This window comes from Hippoglossus hippoglossus, chromosome 6 (genome assembly GCF_009819705.1).
Source record: "Hippoglossus hippoglossus isolate fHipHip1 chromosome 6, fHipHip1.pri, whole genome shotgun sequence".
NCBI classification, from domain to species: Eukaryota; Metazoa; Chordata; class Actinopteri; order Pleuronectiformes; family Pleuronectidae; genus Hippoglossus; species Hippoglossus hippoglossus.
Window position 1 is genome coordinate 27,652,095 of NC_047156.1, and position 21,713 is coordinate 27,673,807.

Genomic DNA, 21,713 nt, shown 5'->3' on the forward strand with positions numbered 1-21,713 from the left:
CATAGTCTGAAAAGTTCAATTAGAAATCTCAATATTTGCTATTAATGATTATATAATGAACAGTGAAGGTTTTAAGTTCGAGCACAGGCAGTCATAATCCAGCTGTATTCACATACATATGCACAAAGAATCACAAAAATACCGGTACTTTAATTACAAAGGGGATTTATTTAAGACATCAACCAATGACTATTATCACAGCAAAACCCACTATATCAAAGATAAAACACCACAAGCATCTATCACAATCGTAACACATATGTAATACCTCCAATGTGTATACCTGGAGGTGGGTATGTGTGTGTGTGTGTGCGTGCGTGCGTGCGTGCGTGTGTGTGTGTACGAGGAAGATGGAGACAAGATGGCGTCCGACGTCGTACAAGTGGTGTCGTGTTGCGAAATCTAAAATGGCGTACGAAGTCGTACACGAGGTGTTACTAAATACAAAATGGCGGTGCAACCATGTGGTTTGACCGAAAGGAAATGGAGAACAAAGGGTACTTTGATCTATCTCGTGGTTCAAAGCGCCCGTATGGTACGCAAGAAGTGCCCATCAAGCCAATCCAACTTGTGGGAGGTGCTTCAGGAAGCGTGGGGTGAAATTTCTACAGATTACCTCAACAAATTAACAGCTAGAATGCCAAAGGTCTGCAATGCTGTAATTGCTGCAAATGGAGCATTCTTTGACGAAAGCAAAGTTTGAAGAACAAAATTAATATTTCAAATAAAAATCATTATTTCTAACCTTGTCAATGTCTTGACTATATTTTCTATTCATTTTGCAACTCATTTGATAAATAAAAGTGTGAGTTTTCATGGAAAACACGAAATTGTCTGGGTGACCCCAAACCTTTGAACGGTAGTGTATATATATATATAATAGTTAATACAATAATCTGGTTTGTTGTGTATAATCCAAGCCTCATACATAGCGGCCTTGTGTTCTTGTCTTTGGCTGGCAAGGACATCCAATGTCAGGACACAAAACTCTATGTATTGATATTTCACGTTCTGAACATGACCGCAGAAAACATAGTGGTAAGCATCAGAGACTTGTAGGGTCATAATTTCTCCCTGGTGTACACGCTAGGTTTCTCCACTAAATGTGTATATATCTGGCCACTGAATATTGGGCCACTTGCTTATGTCTTCTTCCCACTCACTAATAGCACATGGATCTGGAAGTCAGTCACCATTTTTCAAAGTCAACTTATTTAGGTAACTTTTGCAAACTTTAGTGGTTAATGCCCTTGCATGGGTTGACAAGCTATTGAATTCTGCCATACTTCTGTTGCCACAATGCTCGCGCAGCTAACGTATGTCATCATTGTTTACAAACTGTAAAAGGGTCTATAAGGAATTACAATAATCAAGTATTGATATAAGAAAGGCATGGGCAAATTGTTCTGATTCTCTTGAGACAGGACTTGCCTGATTTTGGAAATGTTGGTGTAAGGTGAACTGCTGACCCGGACTGGGGACATCATCAGACGGTGGAAGGAGCAATTTAAGGAGCTCTTGAACCGGCCCTACAGGTCCTCTGTGGATGACGCAGAATCTGAAGACTCGGGGGAAGCCTCAACCAAAAGCCCTGCACAGGTTGCCATGGTAATTAAGAAGCTTCCCTGATGTGGATGAGATTTGCCCTGAGATACTGATGGCTCTGGATGTTGTTGGGCTATCGAGGCTGACATTCCTCTGCGATGTCACGTGGAGGTCGGGAACAGTACCTGACCGGGGTGGTGGTTCCGATTTCCAAAAGGGGGGACTGGAGGGTGTGCTTGAGAGATCACACGTCTCAGCCTCCCTGGGAAAATCTACTCCAGGGTCCTACAAAGGAGGTTCTGGCCAATTGCTGAACCTCAGATACAGGGCGAGCAATGTGGATTCCTTCCAGGCTGTGGAACTGTGGACCAGCTTTTTACCATTGGTGGCATGCTGCAGGAGTCATGGGAGTATGACCACCCAGTCTAGATGTGTTTTCTGGATTAGGAGAAGGCATATGACTGTTTGTAATTGTTTAAACCAATAACAATTACCTCAGAGTATGCTAAGACCAGCGGCCTGTACTATGAAGCGAGGTCATTGGCTTAGGGCAACTTCACGAAGTCGGGATTAACTTAATGGTTAACCAGTACTACAAAAGAAGGTTAAGTTTGAACCTGAGGTATGCTGCCATGACAACTTACACGGCAACCTAAAACTGCTCTGAGCAGATTTTGTTCATGGTTAAATCTGTGTTGCCCTCTATTCCTTAAAGATGATCCGAATCTGCTGATCCCCCCCAAATCATTTTCAATATGAAATATATAGATTCTCATCTGAGTGAATTCAGTTTCTTCTAGGATCGGACGTCTCTAATGTCACTCACAGGAGTATTGTCCTCACTGTCAAACTCTGCGACTCGCTATTTTGTCACCTGACATTTTTATCTCTTTATCATAATTTCATCTCTTTATTGTAATATTTCCTGTAATTTATGAACTATGTACATTTATATAATATATTTTAAACTACTAAATAAAGCTATCATTCAGACTTACTGTTCCTGTGTTTTTTGTTATACTTTGTGCCATAAAAGGCAAACAGACATATCACAGCATTAACTGTAATTTTTACTCCGTAGATAATTTTATTAGAAATGCAACCCTACAGCATCTGTAATCTTTATACACTGTTTTAGATGCTGTGTTTAAATACAGTAAAAAAGAAAAGAAATAGAGTTAATAAAGTTTAATTCAGTGAATCTTGTATGCAGATGTTTATGAACATAACATGACAGACAAACTTTAGACTGGATACATGTGGACAGTGAATATGGTTCCGTGTTTGATCTGCATTAGCGAATTTGGAACTTTTTGTTCTTCGTATATGCCCTTTGAGATCTTTAATCCATGTTTGCAAAAATAAAAAGAGATGTCACTTTTTATAGGTGGATCAAGTCTAATTACTTAAAAGGAAGCTTCACTTGTGCATTACATATTCATACTGATGCATCATTCATATGGTTAGGATCACATTATGGGAGTGGCTGTGGCTCAGGCGGTAGAGAAGTCGTCTTCTATCCAAAAGGTGCGAGCGGTTTCATCCCCGTTGTGCACTTACATGTCATATGACATTAACATATGTGACAAAAACACTGCTTTTATGAATTAAGTAATGTATTTTAATAAACCTCCTGACTGTTCATTGTCAGTGTCACATTTCTCAATTAAACTTTATTTAATATCTTCATATCCGCTCAGAATCAACCTGCACTCTTCCTCTGTGAAATATGGTGCACAGGTTTGCACTGCAAAACATGCCCCCTTTATGCACATGGACATTAACACAGATTAGCAGACCAACATCTTAACCAGCTTTGTAGTACCGTTTAACACCGATCCACTGAACCAGGGTTTCTCAACTCAGACTTTGTTAACCCAAGTTACAGCTGAGTAGGTTGAACCAGCTTCGTAGTTCAGGCGCACAGATGCCTCTACAAAATAGTGTCTTGGAAAACTTTTTTTGTGGAGCATTTGCATATGAGGAGTGCACTCTCATTAAAATGGCAAATTCTCTTTACAAAAAACAAAAGAGATATATTGACTGTGTGAAAACTTGCCATTTTAAGTGTTTACGTTGGGGTTGTAGCTCAGAGATTATTGCTTCTAGTAGTAAGGGAAATTTTCAAAACATTAACAGGCAGGAAGCGAAGGGGCATCACATAAGAATTTTGCCTGTGATGCTTGGCCAATGGCAAGCTTATACTGACAGTGTACATCTTATAAATCAAACTAGTCCTTGTTTAAATCTGAAAGTATGTTTCCCTCCATCTGTTTCCTCACACACACATCTGTACGTGTGTGTGTGTGTGTGTGTGTGCATTCCTCTATCAAGGATGATGACTTGGAGACAGACGTGAACAGACTTTGTCTTCGTCCGGACCTAGACAGACCTATAGAGCTGCTGCCACAGTATGGCCACCTGTGTCCTGAACTCTCACATGACTTTAAGGTAATGCAAGTGTGTGTTTGTGTCTATATCTAGCTGCTTTTAGACATGCACTTCGCAGTTGGGAACTCCGCAGTTCCTCCAAAATAGTTGCATGCTTAAAACTGTCAGGAAAACTGTCATAGGCCAGAGAATTGTTATACAGTTGCAAAATAACAGGGCTGACAGAAAATACTTCCTTGAGCAGTTTGGTGGGGATGATGTCTAGGATGCAGAAAGAGGAGTTCGTAGGTAACAAGGTAACAAGTGAAACCCATAACACTCAAGCCCATCATCACTGACTTGTGTGAGATTTGTTAGTCATTATTTAGTTAAGAATGAGATATTGTATGCTGTGATTTTGCAAAATGTTTAATTAAATTGACTGTAAAATAACATGCGTGTCTCCCAGGAACTGAATCTTAGTTCAGAGCCAGAGGAGAGTTCACCATCATCAGATGAGGAAGCTGTGCTGCTCAACACTTTCTCCCCTCACTCCACCAGGATGGACAGAAAGAAGGGTGATTCCAACAATGAGTTGTCCACTTCCTCTTCAGGCTCTCAGTCAGAGACAGAAACCTCCACAAAGGAAAACACAACAGGTCAGAATGAAAGTGTTGAAACAATGCTGGAACCAAGACACTCATACGCAGAAAACACTCAGGAAGCCAAGGGATAAGGCAGAAGTCAAGGTCTTTACTAAAACCAGTGAAGGCCATGCACAGGCAAACACTCCAATAATACAAGCTGACAAATCCAAAGGGAGCAGGCAAAATATCCACAAACAAGACAAAAGTCATACATTTAGAAGCAACACTAGGAAAACCACGAGCGTGCACAGAGGCAACATCACACAATTGGGGTGGGAAGCAGTGTGTGTACTGGGTGACTGTTTGGTGATGAGGTGCAGGTGTCATGAGTGCAGTGGCGGAAAACTGAACAATGGGAGGAAGTGATGCTGGAGTCCATGATCAGAGTGAATGAAAAACAGGAAATGACTAGCTACAATGCATGAAAGTTATGTAGCAGATGTTAAAACAAACAACATCCAACTATTGATATTTCCACATTTGTTCCAAAATTTTGTTAAATATTTCTACATCTACATTATTTCTGAATTTCTAAATTTATTTATGCATGTTGGTGACTCTGGCTCAGGAGGCAGAGAGGGTCATCCACTAACCAGGTGCTTTGATCCCTAGCTCCTCCAGTCATCAATATGAAGTGTTCTTGGATACTGAACCTCAAATTACACTTGACAGCTGTGTTGACCATGTTTTAATGTTGTGTGAGAGAAAATGCATGTAATGGCGATTTATGAATATGTGCATGATTGGGTATATGTGACTTGTACTGTAAAGTGCTTTGAGTGATCGATAAGACTGGAAAAGCTCTCTATAGAAATACATTTCATTTTCCAATTCAGCATTGATTTATTTCTGTGTCCATATGTTAATTATATATTCAAGTGTAACTCTGTTAACTCGCATAACGATTTTCAAAAAGCCTTGGAATGTTAACAATCGACAAACCTACAAAAATCTTTCCACGGCTTCAGCAGTCAGAGGATAAGCATCTGACTGTCCCCACTTTATTATGGTCCTCAGCAGATGTTACATTGAGCCTGGGCTGTCCATAACTCAGCCCCAGCACAAAGATCTATGCTGCACCTTGCAGCGTAGGTTTTCTAAATTGAAAAAATAAAAGAGTTGGGCGCCAGACAGGGCTTCTTCACCTGTCAAAAATTGTAATATCTCCCGGTAAGAGAGTTAACCCGGATAGCTTATTTACCAAACTACAAAAGGCATCAAAGAAAAAGAAATCACAAACAATCAATTCGGTTAATCAATATATATTCAATTGAATTATTCAATCAAGTTAACAATCAAATCAAATAGGTATGATTGATAAACAGACAAAGAACTCATTTTGACCAAAATATCCAGTAATCAATGCAAACAAATTAATTTCCAAATAAGAACAATTAACCGTCCATCAAATAAACATATGAAAGAAGCTTCCATTAAGAGTTCATGATGAGTATAGGTCGAGTTCAGATCAAGTGTGAGATTGTGTGTGTGGAGAGAGTGTTCAGGAACAAAACCGTTTGTATATAATATGCCATTCAGTTCATAATTCGATTTGTAAAGAGGGATATGTGTGTGGGTGTTGGAGAGGGGAGTTAGGGTCCAATGAAAAGGTAAAGTGAGGGAAATGTGTGTTCTTTATGGCGGTCCTTTAATCTCCAGGTAGAGGGAAGATGAGGGGTGAAGTTTCTAGAGGCCAAGGGAATTCGGTGAAGCCAGGAGAGTTTCAATAGGGAGACTTAGCTTGTTTGGTTCATCCAGGAAAGAGGGAATCACGTTCCAATCCGAGCAGGTTAGATGGTTTTTTTAAATCCACTTCAGGCTCCAGGGATCAGCTTTCTTGCCTCATGGTCCAGGACGATTGTGAAATAAATCCAGCGGGTTCTGGGATCATGCTTTCCAGAAAACTAGTTTATCTTTTTTATGATCTCCTTCCTACATTTGCTCTCACTTCACATGCTTCCACTCCATGCTGCCTTTGTTTGAATTTCCCTCTTCTCTCTGGCTCACAGGTGTGTCCCATTTATCATCTCCCTCGCCCCTCCTTTTCCTGTTGAGGAGTAAAGGGCCATTCTGTCCTTTTAGTTTTCTCCTTTCTGCTACAACCTATGTCATCAGGGGCCTCTCAGCCTCGTCTTCAACTTCAACAGCATATATCTTTTTTACCTTATTTACCATTTACCTTGTGATTGTTGATAGCATAAATGACGGCTTATGGTGATACAATATACAGTATGCAGTGCATGCTCGTCCACAAACAAAAACTCACATACAAAGAACAAGCAGAGCAAGTCATGAAGTTAATTATATTTCTTGATGAGTGAACACTTCCTGACATGGTGCAGGAAGCATAGCAATAGATGGTATTATTGGGGCGTTAACTATGCTAATTTGCTATCCTCTCGCACGTTAACTTAAATATGCACAAGTCGCATCCATCATGTTTATGTGGGTCATTTATACACGTTTCTGAAGTTAGAAGCATTTGCTAAATCGTATGAGTCTGTTTGTAAAACTGTATGCAAAATTGTACAAGGTTTAAGATAAAAATATGAAAGGAAGTTTCTAATTTCAAATAGGTCACCCCATAGACACCTACTGAGAAGGTAACTGAGGTTATGTATTTTGGGGGCCATAGCAGGCAACATTGAATCCTACTCAAAACTTCTGGCTAAGGATAAATGTTTTTTCAATGACATGTGCGGATGGTGTCCAGAAAAGAAATTGAGCTTGGTAGATAATTGGCAAACTTTCTTCAGAAAACTTTGTCTGAGATGGCATTCATCCCAATTTGGATGGAACTCTCATATGTAGACATTTGACAAAATTCTTTAGACAGCCTGACAACCCAGAGTTCAGACCAGGAAGCAGAGTTGCAGTCTTACACACTTCTTTGTGTGCTCTGTGTACCTGAGAGCACAGTCATGTTCACTTCTGCGACAAGATGGTGAATATCCCTTTTACATTTGAAGGTCTTCTGGATAATTTAAGTTACCAACTAACATTAGATGTTAGAAGGTGTAAGCGGCCGCCAGCGGATGTTAGGGACTAAGCACTTTCCTATTTTAGAACAGAGGACAAGATGCAGAATATCCCTTGAATGTTCTACCACACTAATGATTGCCTACCAACAGTTGAAGTTAGTGGATGTTAGTGACCACCAGCGCCATTAGGTGTCTTGTTTTAATCACAAGACACCCTCTTCTCAGGCAGGCCCACCACAGGTTAATCAGACCTAGGTGCATGTCCCTAGTATCTTGGGGCCCATATCGAATCCTTTGTCCTGGGAGAGATATCCCTCACATGTGGTTTCTAGTTTTTTTACCCCTGTTAATGGGGTTTATTCTGTAGTTTTCCCTTACTCTTGTTGAGGGTTATGGACAGAGGATGTCACTCCTTTCTAAGCCCTATCAGACAAATTCTGATTTTGTCGAGCTGCCAAGACTGAGGAGCTCAGCTCACTTTCAAAGAGCTCAAACATTGTCTCCCTGTCCTCCCCAAAGGACCATAATGGTGGCCTTAAGAGTTTTCACCTACATTCAGCATTAGTGCACACTCGAGTGAAACCCATTTCACTTATGTGGGCTAAAAGGTTTTTGAAGACATGGCAGTTACGGAGGTTTTCTGACAGAGTGCTCGGCCTCTCTATTCCTTCCCGTCGTCAACACGGAGTTGGTGGAGTTGATCATTGAGTTATCTCGATGAGCTTCAGCGAATGTAAACAATGGTGGCTGCATTCAACTTTCCCTGAGTCAATACAGAATCTGTCACTCCCATCTTTTTTTCCTAATAAGAACAGCAGGGGAAGACCTGGCGCTACAACTTTCCTCAATTATTTCTTGTGAAAGGAGCTGCTGAACTTACCTGTCTATCTCTGAAGTGATATGATGGGTGATGCTCTCTGTTTATTGGGTGGAGAATCTCCTGTCCTGATACTGTGTCTTACTATGTCTGTGTATCCATAATCTTGATCACACTCACTACACAATAAAAATACAACTTTGGCAGGGGTTGAACCAAACCATTATTCCTTGACCCTGATGGGAAACATCATGAGGTCAAGGAAAGATGTGAAGGGTTAGGGTTAGGATAATCTGTCTGGAGTTAGGACAAGAGAACCTTGGTGCTGAGAAACCCCAACTCGAATGAAACTTGGACCAACAAACTTCATTTATAACAGAGAGGAGGAGGAGCTGAGGCCATCTGAAATGGAGATTGTGAATACATCATCTTGCAGATATATTGCAAATTAGCATGAACACACATATATGAATTTGTTTTCCTGGGTTGGGCTAATATCTTCAAAGACTGTCGTTAAAATGATGTTTAACTGTTATTGTCTTTTCCAACGGATTTCCACCCAACCATCCATTTCTATTGTTGATTGGTTGTCAGTAGTACATACTGTGCAGCTATGCATTTAATTCCTGCGACCCATCCTTGGCTAAATTCAGTTCAAATATATTTATCAGTCAAGTGTGGTTTCATTTATTGCTCATGGTCACTTATTGACAAAACCCTTATAAAAATACCTTTTAATTTGAGCACCTTTTTTCATTATTTCTAATTGATTTCCTAACTTTCTTAAAAAGTGTAATTTAAAATAAGGTATTTTTTCTTTTTCTCTAGGTGCTGCCCAGTTAGAGACCCCTGACGTTCTCTGTCACAGCAGCATCCTTGGCTGTAGGACTACAGTTAGAGAGCTGAGGTACATCAAAGTATTTTCTTTGTATGTGTATTTGGACTAAGGTTTATAATATGCTGCATGATAACTCTATAGTTTACTTTAGAACACATATGTTGATAACGTGTTTGACAGTCAGGCACTGCAACCCTGACCTTACCTAGACATTACCTGACCGAAATGGCCAGATCTTTTGACCCACGTTAAACAGAATTAACCCTGCATGAATATTCTATGTAAGTTAAGCCCAGGAATATTTGACCTGTCTGTACACTGACTTTCTTTTAAATAATTTCCTTGTGTGATGTGCCATTCCTGTGGTCACCTCTCAGTCAGTCTCTCATATTATTGTAATAATAGAGTCTTTAGTCAGTATGACCTTCACTTTGTTTTATGATGCTGGGTTTGATCTTATTATTGCTTTTTTCTCATAGGGTAGAAGCCACCCCAGGTCTTAAAGGAAATGAACAAGTTGAAGAGCAGGAGGGAGGAGAAGAGTTCCCCCATTGTACCATGATAGACATGTTATTGAAGAGACATGGAGCCTGTATTCCGCACCATGAACCCCAGCTGTATCGTGCTGTAGCCACTCAAACCAAGTCTATTCCAGGGTTCAGCATCCTACCTTTCCCTGATTTCTGGGGTCATGTCCCTCCAGCAAGACATGAACCCATGGTCCCTCGCAAACCCAACATACAGAGGTACTCCGTGCTCATTAAAACAAAATAGATTATATCCCTTGTCCACATTTGGCATAGTTTCTTTTGGTCTTATTAAACTATCTGTGTTATACTTTGGTCAAAATACGAAAGAGATGAAGTACCACGACACCCCTCTCAACTCTATGTGAAGAACCTTGTTCAGAATGGCCTGTTTATGGGTGTGTTCCATTAAATGCTAATGAGCCTCTGCTCCCCTTGGTAATATGTTGTATATGCGTGCAAATTCTAAGTTCTGGCTGTGTATGTGTATAAAATAACGGAAAGACATGTATGGATTGGGTTGTGCAATTGATACATTAAACGTGACACCATTAAATGGTGTGCCTTTCGGCATTCAATAAATTTGGTTATCAGAAAAAATATTGAATATTAATATTAAAAATATTAATATTGAATAATAACTTTAATTGATTAAAGTTACCTCGGGGCACGACACTTCAAAGGAAGGGAAAAGATATATTGACATCTTGATATATTGAAGTCTCATGAAAGTACTAACTACAAATTTGGAACTCTGATTAACAATTAAATTAATAACTATAACCAAAATTACCATATAGATAGTTAGCAAAGTTGAAGGATATAGAGTTCTTGACAGTGTAGAGGTTGGCAAAATTCACACTTATGCAACATTAATGAAAACATTTGTGAAAGAAAAACATTTATTATGAAGATAATAAAGTATAAAAACACAAATTACTAAAGGTGTACTTACTATATAAAAATATGTATGTGAATATGCGTGTGTGTATCTGTGTGTCTGTGTGAGTGAGTGTGCTTTAAAAATGGCGGCTGGCCACTATGAATGCAATAAACCATCCCCCCTGGTATGTTTACGACATGTGGTGGGGGTCAGAGAGATGTGTGGGGAGATATGTGTGTGTGTGTGTGTGTTGGTGCCAGGTTAGAGAAAGTAGCTAGTTGCATGCAAAGAAAGACTGTGAAGAGCATAACATAACTAACATTAACTTTCAAATAACTTATAACCAAAATATCACAGCAACACAAATCAAAACATCACACGGAATCGGAATAAACAGTCTTTGCTTAGACTAGTATAATTATTAAGCCCAGATGTGTTACCCATCCATGAAAAGGGAAAAAAGGCTGTTCGATGTCCAGTGAAGTCGTCTTGCTGGTTTGTGGCTCCTGTTTTTGTGGTTCAGCTGTGCTATGCAGCTCTTGTGCTGAAGTTCTTAGGCAGGCTCTCGCGTCGCTGCCTTTGGAAGGTTTTAGCAGTCTGCTCCAGGCAGGCCTGCTTGAAGGCTTTGACTATACATGTAGGCTGAACTGTAGTTCACAAATACCAGGTCCCAACAATTGTCACCAAAATTGGTGGGAGTTATGTATCCCCAGATTAATAATTCATGGAACTGATGGAGAGGAGCTCCAGGTCATGGTATCTTCAGGAGTTGTACATTTACAGACACTTTCCTCTGACATCCTCACAGATTGAATGTGTCCATTCACTAGATTGACGTGTTCTGAGAGGGCTTCGACTTTCTATGTTCTGATTTTGACCGAGCTGTCATCCACATATCTGAACCAATGGTAGGGGCAGTGAAGTGAAGAGGGTCAAGGCTCTGCTCTCCACTTTCACGTAGAGGATATCCGCTAGGAGAAACAGTTGAGCACAGCAGCTGTCTGTAGAAACTTTAATTGAATTCAAAGTAGGTGATAGCTGTCTACAGCAATTTGAGAAGGACCAAGTTATTTTGCATCAACTAACCACCTTTAGCCTGGGAAACACATGCAAGTTCAGTGTGTGTGTGTGTGAGTGCTGGTTAGGGAGGTGTTAAAAAGTGACGATGGTGGGGAGGTCTGTATTAGAGTAACTGAGTAGCATTGAAAGGAGTAGTGTAAGCAGCTGCAACTGCATGGGGCAGAGGCTCAGCCGAACGTGTCATATTTGCACTGATTTACCGGAGGATGAGTGTTGTTTGCCTGCCATTTAGGGCTGCTGGTGGCCAAGATAGGCAGCACATTTGGGGTGAGTTTTCTTTGTGAGGCAAGGCTGAGGTAATGATTGCGACTCAACTCCAACTATACAAACATCCTGATAAAATTCAACAGTCCAGTGCTTAGCCTAGCTTGATTAGCCATTACATTACATTACATTTCATTTAGCTGACGCTTTTATCCAAAGCGACTTACAATAAGTGCTTTTAACCATGAGGGTACAAACCCAGACCAACAAGAATCAAGAAAATACTATTTCTTCAAGAAAGCCAAACTACAAAGTGCTATAAGTAAGTGCCATTTCAGTGCTACTAAATTGTTAGGTTCAACTTTTATTCAAGGTATAGTCGGAACAGGTGTGTTTTTAGTTTGCGACTTTCTGCTGTCCTGATGTCATTGGGGAGCTCATTCCACCATTGCACCATTCCAGCCATGTTGTGTTACTGATTTGGAGGGAAGAGACACCTAGTGTGTTACTTTCTACGCTTGCAATTCCTTGTGGATGGGCCAGGCTGGGAAAGTTGGGGAAAGCTTGTTTGTTTCCTGCTGTTACAAAATCTGCTGGCAAGACTTTGTGTCGTGGCCGCTGGTCATGTTGTGTGTAGCAGGTGAACTGTGTGTGCCTAAAATGTTGAAATTTTATTTTCAATGTGTTTAAATGTGCCTCAAACTCTCGAGTGAATCAAACAAACATAAAGTAGACTTCAAGTACCGGACAGGTACTAATAACTTATTATATTTGTTGTCAAATGTTTAAGTGCAAAGTGAGTGAGGAGTGGCGAGTTCTTCTGCCCTGATCTGGAGTAGCAGCACTTGTGGTTTTTCCTCTTTTTGTTGCCACTGTTCTTAAACAAATTTGACTTATTGCACTTCTGTACCTCCTGGGAGAGGGATTCCTTACATGTGGCTCTCTCTGAGGTTTCTAACCTTCCCCCTTTATAGGAACAATAATAATTTAAATGTGTTTTTTGTTTTGGTAGTTTTTCCTAACTCCTGTTGAGTGTTAAGGACAGAGGATGTAACACCTTGTTAAAGCCCTATGAGACAAATTGTGATTTGTGAATATGGGTGTGGAGGTGAGGGGGCTGGGAGAGCACCCTTCACCTGCACCACAGAGGATCAATCAGCACAGGTGAGAGCTGTTAGCTGATTGATCCTCACACTTAAAAGGCAGCATGTTACGTTCCGGGTAATGCTCCTTTCTCCACGCCCCTTCCTATTTCTGCACCGAGGCCGGTGGTGAAGCCGGCGTCCCTGCACCAAGGTCGGCGGTGAAGCCACGCCCCCTGCTCCTGCAAGGAGGTCGGCGGTGAAGCCGACGCCCCCTACTCCTGTCCCTGCTCCAAGGTCAGCGGTGAGGCACAAACACCTTGCTCCTGTTCCTGCAGGCCCTGTACCTGGTCACTTGTCGGCGGAGAGGCCCCAGGTGCAGCCTGGTGCCGAAGCTTGCAGGCCCTGTTCCTGTTGCCAGGGCGCACGTGCGGCGTCGCGCACCTGCCCAGCCCCCGGAGAGATGCTGCGCATGACGACCACCTGCTCGACCTCCAGAGAGCCTCAGTGGGTGGGCTGGCTTCCACTCCTGGTCTGTGGGGAGGGGGAGTAGGTCAGGCCGGATGGCTCCCTGGCCTGAATTTGGTGATGGGGGTATGTGGAGGTAAGGGGGCTGGGAGAACACCTTCACCTGCACCACAGAGGATCATTCAGCACAGGTGAGAGCTGTTAGCTGATTGACCCTCACACTTAAAAGGCAGCAACTGAGGTGCCTCACAGACACTCAGACACACAGGAAGGACTCAGAGACACGGACAGACTCTCAGCGACACTGAGAAACGTGGGAGAGACACTGAGCTGAAAAGCTCAGGACATTTAAGTTTGACTTTTGAATTTATGTTTGGATTTAAAACAAGGTGCTAAAACCTGAATGGTACATCTCTGGCTGCTGTGGTGAGAGCCCCTTGGCATGGTCTACTGCAACACTGGCGCCCAACGTGGGGCTCCACGCAGCCAGAGACGCGGACCGGGAGGCAGAGATGGCGCTGGTGAGGATGGCGCTGGACCTCTTGGCCGCGTACCGGAAGCAGATAGCGGAGAGCAGACGGGGCTGGAGGCGCTTTGGAGGCAGGCGGAGAGGCAGACGACTCTGATGGAGCGTCTGCTCGCCCGGTCGGGGTCCGCTCCTGCTCCCACCTGCCGCACCGGGCAGGTGCAGCCTGGTGCCGAAGCTTGCAGGCCCTGTTCCTGTTGCCAGGGTGCCCGTGCGGTGTTGCCCACCTGCCCGGCCTCCGGAGAGATGCTGCGCGCGACGCCCACCTGCTCGACCTCCAGAGAGCCTCAGTGGGTGGGCTGGCTTCCACTCCTGGTCTGTGGGGAGGGGGAGTAGGTCAGGCCGGATGGCTCCCTGGCCTTAATTTGGTGATGGGGGTATGTGGAGGTGAGGGGGCTGGGAGAGCACCGAATGGCTGCTGTGGTGAGAGCCCTGTGGCATGGTCGACTGCCACACTGGGCTATACAAACTATTGGATAAATATAACAAAATATACAATATTCAGGATCAGGTCCCGCTCGGTGCACACACAGGGAGCTCTGCTGCACCCTCAGACCTGGGTGCAGTGCATCTCCTTAGCCATCTCTCGTCTCAGAACAGAAATAAACTCAGCTTTCAGAATTAACAGGCTACACTTGGAAGGAACATTTTACTAAAAGCTGTAATGGTAAAACTATGGAACATGTGACACATCTAATATGTAAACACCAGTGTGTAAAACCTAAATATGGGCAATTTTTTTGAGAGACAGGATATTCTCCACTTCAAGGTGTTATCTTTTGCAGTATAGACCAAATATGTAATCTCCTCGTCATTATTTCCATCCCAGATAAGAAATCTTCGTTAATACAGTGTAAGTTCGTTTTAAGAAGAAATTTCTTAAGAAAGTTTGGTAAATGAGGCCCACTTGTGCTTTTCATTTGAAGAGAACTTGCTAAAGAGTAAGTGATTCTATGAATGTTGCTGCTATGATGGAGATCATCACCTGGGATTTGCATGCATGTCTATGTCTGATATGATGAAATAGAAATAATCAAATTCATTATTGAAGTGTATATTGTTTACTTGATTTGATTTTTTTTTTATGAATACAACTGACTTAATTTAAACCATATAAAATGATAAGAACTGGTAACTTTGATTTGATACATATATGACTTTAAGAACAAGGATATAAATCTAACATAATTATACTTAACACAGTGTAGTAGTGGTATCAAAAATAAAATAGAATTGTAACAATTCCTTGAGATATTGTGACTCAGCCCCCACTGTCTGGTCATCAAATTTTCTATAAAATGGACTGAATATCAAATGTATTTACATTTATTTATTTTACATAAACGCATTTTACTGAGATTAGACATAATTTTTTTCATATTATTACATGCATATATAATGTCAATCTACATTATCTATTTGTATGTATGTATATAGAAGTCTGGTTTATCTGATACCTTAAACAATGAGGATGTTTTTTGAAAGTGAAGACTTTTTTGCTCATCCTCACAACTTCAAAGGGCTGGTTGGGGGTTTTACGGTTCAGGTTAGAATTATAGGCTTAGGTTCAGGTAAGGTAAGTATCTACAGAAAAAAATGATGTCATTGAGTAGGCTCAAAAAGATAAGATTAGAAAGAGATAAGATTTCAAGAGGCCAATAGAGTTTGACAATTAAAAATGTCTGGCATAGAGTGGAAAGTTATTTGAGATGAGAGAGTCCTTTGTTCTGTGTTTTAATTAATCTGTGTGTAAATTACTTCAGTTTTGCTGATTGCTGGCAGAAACAGCACCAACGTATGAGCAAAGTGGATGTTGTTAGAAAGAGTCTGTTCTGCTGAAGAGCAGTTCATGTGTTTAACCAGTGCAACCTCAGAAATGACCCAAACTCTTCCTTCTCATTGAAACTTCTGCAACTTCCTGTACTGCCATGAGTTATTATCATTATATCCATCTATCTTTACTGCCAAGTTATCCAAGTTATTCTGACCTGTCGAGCTGGTTTCAATGGCTCTTCAAGGTTTTTGAAATATCATAGTAACACACTTTATCCTTTGTATTAAAGGGGACATAGCATGCAAATTCCACTTTGTTAGTGCTTCTACACGTTAATGTGGGTATCTGGCATGTCTACCAACCCAAAAACTCTGGGGAAAAAACACTCGCGCGTTTTGTTATGGTTCCTCTAAGTCAGAAACATCATGCTTGAGTGACTCGATTGAGCTTCCTGGATTTTGTGTCGTAACAAGGCATTGGAAGTCTCCCTACATGGCCTTGGCCCACCACCCCCCACATCACCCACCCCCCCCCCGTCCCCCCACACTCGTTACGCCGGGTTTACACCGGACGCAGCAAGGCTGCGAGGCAGCGCAGCGCCGTTCCCAAGCACGCAGCCCCCTGGCTGTTCACACGGGACGAGCATTTCTCCGCTGGTCAGCCCGCGATTCACTCACATGTGGCATTTGTCTGGATCGTTGGGACTGGGAGGCTGCAGCAGTTGCTCGGGCGCGACCGCTCGCTCTCCCATGCGTGAGCTGGAATTTGTGTCAACGCCACACAGCCAGCAGTGTGGAAGAATTCCGCAGTGTTCAGCACTACTGTAACACTGGCACAAACACACAGAGCCCCCCCACTCATTACGCCGGGTTTACACCGGACACGGAAAGCGCCGCTGCGAGGCTGCGAGGCAGCGCAGCGCCGTTCTCAAGCGCGCAGCCACTTGGCTGTTCACACGGGACGTGCATTTCTCCGCGCTGGTCAGCCCCATAGACTGTATATATAAGGTCAGCCCGCGATTCTGCTTTCTCCGCTTGTTGTTGTACCCATTGAATGTCGGGGTTCGGGGGTAAATGATGGTCTTCATAGCCCCCCACCCCCCCCCCCCCCTCTCTCTCTTTCTCTCTCTGTCTGTCTGCTTGTGTGCTTGTAGTGGATGGGCAGAGGGGGACATTTAATTATGTGATTGGGAAAATTAAAACTCCAGGACAACAGAAGGGGAATACAAAGTATGGGATGCATATTTGATAATTTATATCGTTTAAAATCATGGGGGGAGAGGGGGGAGGGGGAGCTGGCTCATTAGCATTTAAAGGAACAGGCACTCAAAACAGGTCACTCTGTGGAGGGCTGTTTTAGACAGGGTAAAAAGGGTGCTGTTTTAAATGATCCTTGTGGTATTTTGACCAAAGTATGTTACAGACATTTCATTAAGACCCCAAGGAACCATATCAACTTGTGGTAAAATGGGCATACAATGTCCCCTTTAATATATGTATGCCTGCATGTGCTTGTCTCTATCAGGCAGAAAGTGTTTGAAGATGTCCAACGTTTCTTGAATACTGCTGACATCATCAACCAGGTAGTCTATGACCTAGAAGACAGCAGGTTGGTGAACAACACACACACACAAACCGTAGGCATTCATAGATTCAGTTAGATTTATGTTTGAATTATCTTTCAGTGAACACACTTGTTAAAATGTTTTTTGAAATGTAATTTTAATATCCGTGTTCAAATTGGAATTTCATAATGTGCCCTAAAATGAATCTGACCAGTTTCTCTCTATCTTTGTTTGTCAGCCTTCAGTGTCTGTCTGATTCTCTGAGGTTTTTCTCTAACTTTGAGTGTGGGAACTTGAGGAAGGCTGTTCATATCCGCAGGTATGACCACATGGACACACAAAAACACACACTGGTATTGCTTCATCCCGGTCCTGACTGAGAGAACCACAGACACATTCTCTTATCTTCTCTTCTCTTGTAGATATGAATATGACCTCATATTGAATGCAGATGCCAACTGTTCCCAGCACACCCAATGGTTTTACTTTGAAGTCAGTAATATGGTGGCAGATGTCCCCTACCGTTTTAATGTCATCAACTGTGAGAAGAGCAACAGCCAATTCAACTATGGTGAGAAGTTGTAATGCGTAAAATTTTGTTAATTAATTAATTTATGCATTACAGAGGAATCCATTATGTCACCAGGGGAGGACTGGGACAATAATTTAGGTCTGGAATTTGACTCTTTTCCAGGTCACCCTTTTCACACAAAGCACCAGCCCTCTAATTTTGTTGGCTAACCCTATATGTTGATGTAACAGTTACCAGACTAGTAGACAAATAGGCAGCACAGTAACTCACTGCACCCTGCCATCTTTTCAGTGACGTCATCTTTTTCAAGTGCCATAAGAATCTCCTGCTCTCGTTCCACAACCAAAACAGTAAAAATATGATATCTCCAAGGGCTTTTACTTTTAAATTTTACATCAGATCGTCCTGATATTATCTGGGTGAAAATCTGAGATGGTGAACTGTCATTGAGAAGTGAAATTAGTCTGTGGAAACAGGTAGTTTCTCTATGACAGTGTCTGGGTTTGTGGAGCAGGTGGACCCAAGATGCAGAGACAGGAATTTTTCAACAAAAAGTGTCCCTTAATGGAAAATTCAACCAAAACAGAAAAAACAACTAGGAACGGGTATCAAAGTCTAAACTGAAAAACCCAGAACACACTGCGTAAATCATTAGGAACTGACGAGAGATGAAGATGACGCAGAGGAATGACGAATGACGAGGCATAAATGACGACGAACCGACAAGGACAAAGGGAAGCACAAAGATTTATATACACAGGGAAGGCAGGGGCAATTGAACACAGGTGGAACACATGAGGACTGGTACAGACAATCACAAGGGCGGGAAACAGGACAAACACAGGAAGTGAAGATGGAATACACACAAGGAGCAGAAACTACGAAATAAAACAGGAAACAGAACACAGGGAGAAAACATAAATCTAAACACAGAATGAAACAAAGAGTGGGAAATCATGAAACACAGGTCAAATACAAACATAAACACAGGGATAGACATGAAACACAAGGAGGTAATAATCAAACTGAAAACACTCAGTCCAGAGTCATAACCATGACAGAACCCCCCCCCCCCCCCCCCCTCAAGGGCCTGATTCCAGACGGTCCAAACTGGAAACTGAGACAGGTGGGAGGAGGGGGATCCGGAGGAGGGAATCTGGGACGGAGCACAGGGGCTCGGGTGGGCGACCCGGAGTCTGGTCAGGGGTAAAGCACGGGGGCTCAGGCGGACAGCCCCGAGGCCCGTCAGGGGTAGAGCATGGGGGCTCGGTCGGAGAGGATAGCTCTGGAGAGAATAGCAGCTGCTGCAGTTGTCCAGGTACAAGAAGGGGCGTTGGCCTAACCCCCGGACGTAGGGCAGGAACGGGAACTGGAGCGGAGCCAGGAACTGGAGAGACGCCAGGCAAGACCACCTAGCGCAGGACAGGAACTGGAGAGGCGCCAGGCGAGACCTCCTGGTGCGGGACAGGAACTGGAGAGACGCAATACAGAGAAGCCAACAACGCCACCTTGGGATATTAATCCAGGGAATATTAATCACTCCCAACCAATACTAATAATCATAAGGCACTCCGGTTCAGTATACTAAGGTGCATGAGACTTGGTTCCATTCAAAAATTATACTTTCCAATCAAAATTTAAATCATTAAAAGAGCCATCACACCATTCACACATAGGAATGGGGAGGAATGATCCAGGGCTGAGGCTTACCAGTGGAGAGGCAGGTTTGTGAAGGAGGAGTGGTATCCCTAGGAGAGTCACCCCGATCACATGTGCACACACGTCCTCACACACACACACAAGCAATAGTGGAAAACCGGATTAGGGATGTATGCAAGCGGCAGCAACCCAGGCTGAGCGATGAGGACAATGCGGAAGTGCAAAAAACTGCAGTTCACTGGATGGACACTTGAGGCTGGTTCCAAGAAGGAGTCAATGGGAAAATGTTAAAAAGCCGACTTTAGAGCAGAATTAAACCTGTTTTAAAGCCTGGTTCAAAAAACTGTTTGAGTCTCAATTACAAAGTTTTTCCTTCATGACAACTGTGAGGGGGGTGAATTTTTTTCTAACTCACTCGTCTAAATTATATAGAGGTTTGAAATTATGAAAAATTATCACTTGATGGACAGGTGACGGCACCGTTAGCTCGCCACTCCTAGCCTGCTGCCTGCTCGGCTTCACCTGAGCTAACAGGCTAATCCCCGTCGCTGAACAGAACCCGAGTCTGTGCAGACGTTTTTTCTCACATATCGGACGAATGATACGGGTTGATGTTCAGCTGGATCTCCTGACGGAGAAGTTAAAGACGTCTGTGCTCCAGTTTCTGTGGTAAGTAAAATACTATATTTTATTTATTTGTTAATAGTGATGAGCAGGTATGGGTGTCTCTGTACCTGGCTTATTAGCTTAGCTCCGCTAGCCTGCAGACAAGATACCAGCAGTAATGGCGATGCTAACGGGACCGTATGGGAGTTATTTAACCGACACAACACCGACATGAACCGACATGAACCGGTCCACACAGCAGAGAGAAGCGTTCCAGTTTATGAGGATGAATCTTTTAAACTGAAGGCGACTGTGTGTGTTTGGAGAATATTTCCAACACGTTAGATATATAACGTTCTGTACGTTATCTGCATTTTAAGAGCAGCCATTTAAAGTAGCATTGCGTCTCCTAAAGCTCTTTATTCAGAGTATTGGTGTTGATGTGTTATAACGTGTTACAGTGAAAACTCAACTTGTCTGCTACATTCAGTTTTTAAATCATTAATCTTAGGCAGACTTTACTGAATCTGTCATTCATGTGTTAAATAAGTGGACATGCAGAATAATTAGTTTGTTTGTCACAAATAAATAAATTATAGGAAGTGTAACTTTACTAGAATAGACAGTCACATAGAGAACCTGAGGCTGATGTCCACCACCTATTTCCTAAGCTGAAGTGATTATGATCTGATGAATTTTGAAGTAATAAACTTGTATTTTTACCATGTAAAAGTCTGTGAAGGAGTTAACCTGGCACATGTATGACTTTACATATCTGTGTATTTGTGTTGAGTTTTACTCTAGGTGACTCAGACAGCCTGCACCTGTGGAGGTCCAACATGAGACACAACTGGAATCTAACCAGACTGAACACTGAGAGTCATCACTTCAACACTGACTCCAGGTACAGACCTGTTTTCATAACTGACAAACAATCAAAGCAAAGTATTGCACATAATACATAATACATTAAATTATATATGCAATACTATTAATGTGGAAGAACTCCATACTGTACATTCATTGTCTTGGTAGTGCACTGTTTAATCCAAAACCATATTCAAATACATAGTTGAATATCCACAGAAAATAAGGGCACAAACTTTGTTTATAAGTAACACTTCCGCTACAATAATGCCATACTTTTATGTTTTATGTCATTTTATTAGGGTCGGACGAGCCTGAAGGACACAGCTGTGCTGACCGTGTTCTGTCTCTTATGGCAGAGAAGAAAAATAAAAAACTGGGTTTAAATCTAAAGTGTATCAAATCAGAAAGTAAAAGATGAACATTGTTGTGATAACCGTGTAATTTTTTTTTTTTACCAACCATAATGAATATAGAAATTGACTCAATATTATCCATGACACTTAAAAATGACTGACAACTCTAAACAGTTGCAGGCCATCTTTAGTTGAGGGAGGTAAACATGAAGTGTTGTGCAGATGAAGCTGGTGCAGGTCGTCCTCATGTTGACCAGCCTGAAGCTGCCGATCTCCACCATGTTGCTGCTGCCACAGTGGATGCTGAGGACATCAGGTGCTGCAGTGCTTCATCTAATGAAAAGAAGAAACTCACTATAAAGGATGTTTTATGCTGAAATCACTGTC

The 21,713-nt window shown here is 42.3% G+C and overlaps 1 protein-coding gene across 5 annotated transcripts in view; it reads left to right on the forward strand.

The window, feature by feature from the left end:
- LOC117762746 (cytosolic carboxypeptidase 4) overlaps positions 1-21,713 on the forward strand; it is a 169,983-nt gene that overhangs the window by 64,295 nt on the left and 83,975 nt on the right. For 4 of the 5 annotated variants that reach the window (XM_034587325.1, XM_034587329.1, XM_034587328.1 and 1 more), the window contains 7 exons: positions 3,880-3,996; positions 4,385-4,574; positions 9,189-9,267; positions 9,678-9,944; positions 17,267-17,350; positions 17,521-17,625; positions 17,729-17,877. In XM_034587325.1, coding sequence (XP_034443216.1) covers positions 3,880-3,996; positions 4,385-4,574; positions 9,189-9,267; positions 9,678-9,944; positions 17,267-17,350; positions 17,521-17,625; positions 17,729-17,877 — 991 coding nt within the window. The remainder of the gene's footprint in view (positions 1-3,879; positions 3,997-4,384; positions 4,575-9,188; positions 9,268-9,677; positions 9,945-17,266; positions 17,351-17,520; positions 17,626-17,728; positions 17,878-21,713) is intronic. The other variant, XM_034587327.1, reaches the window with a different exon arrangement.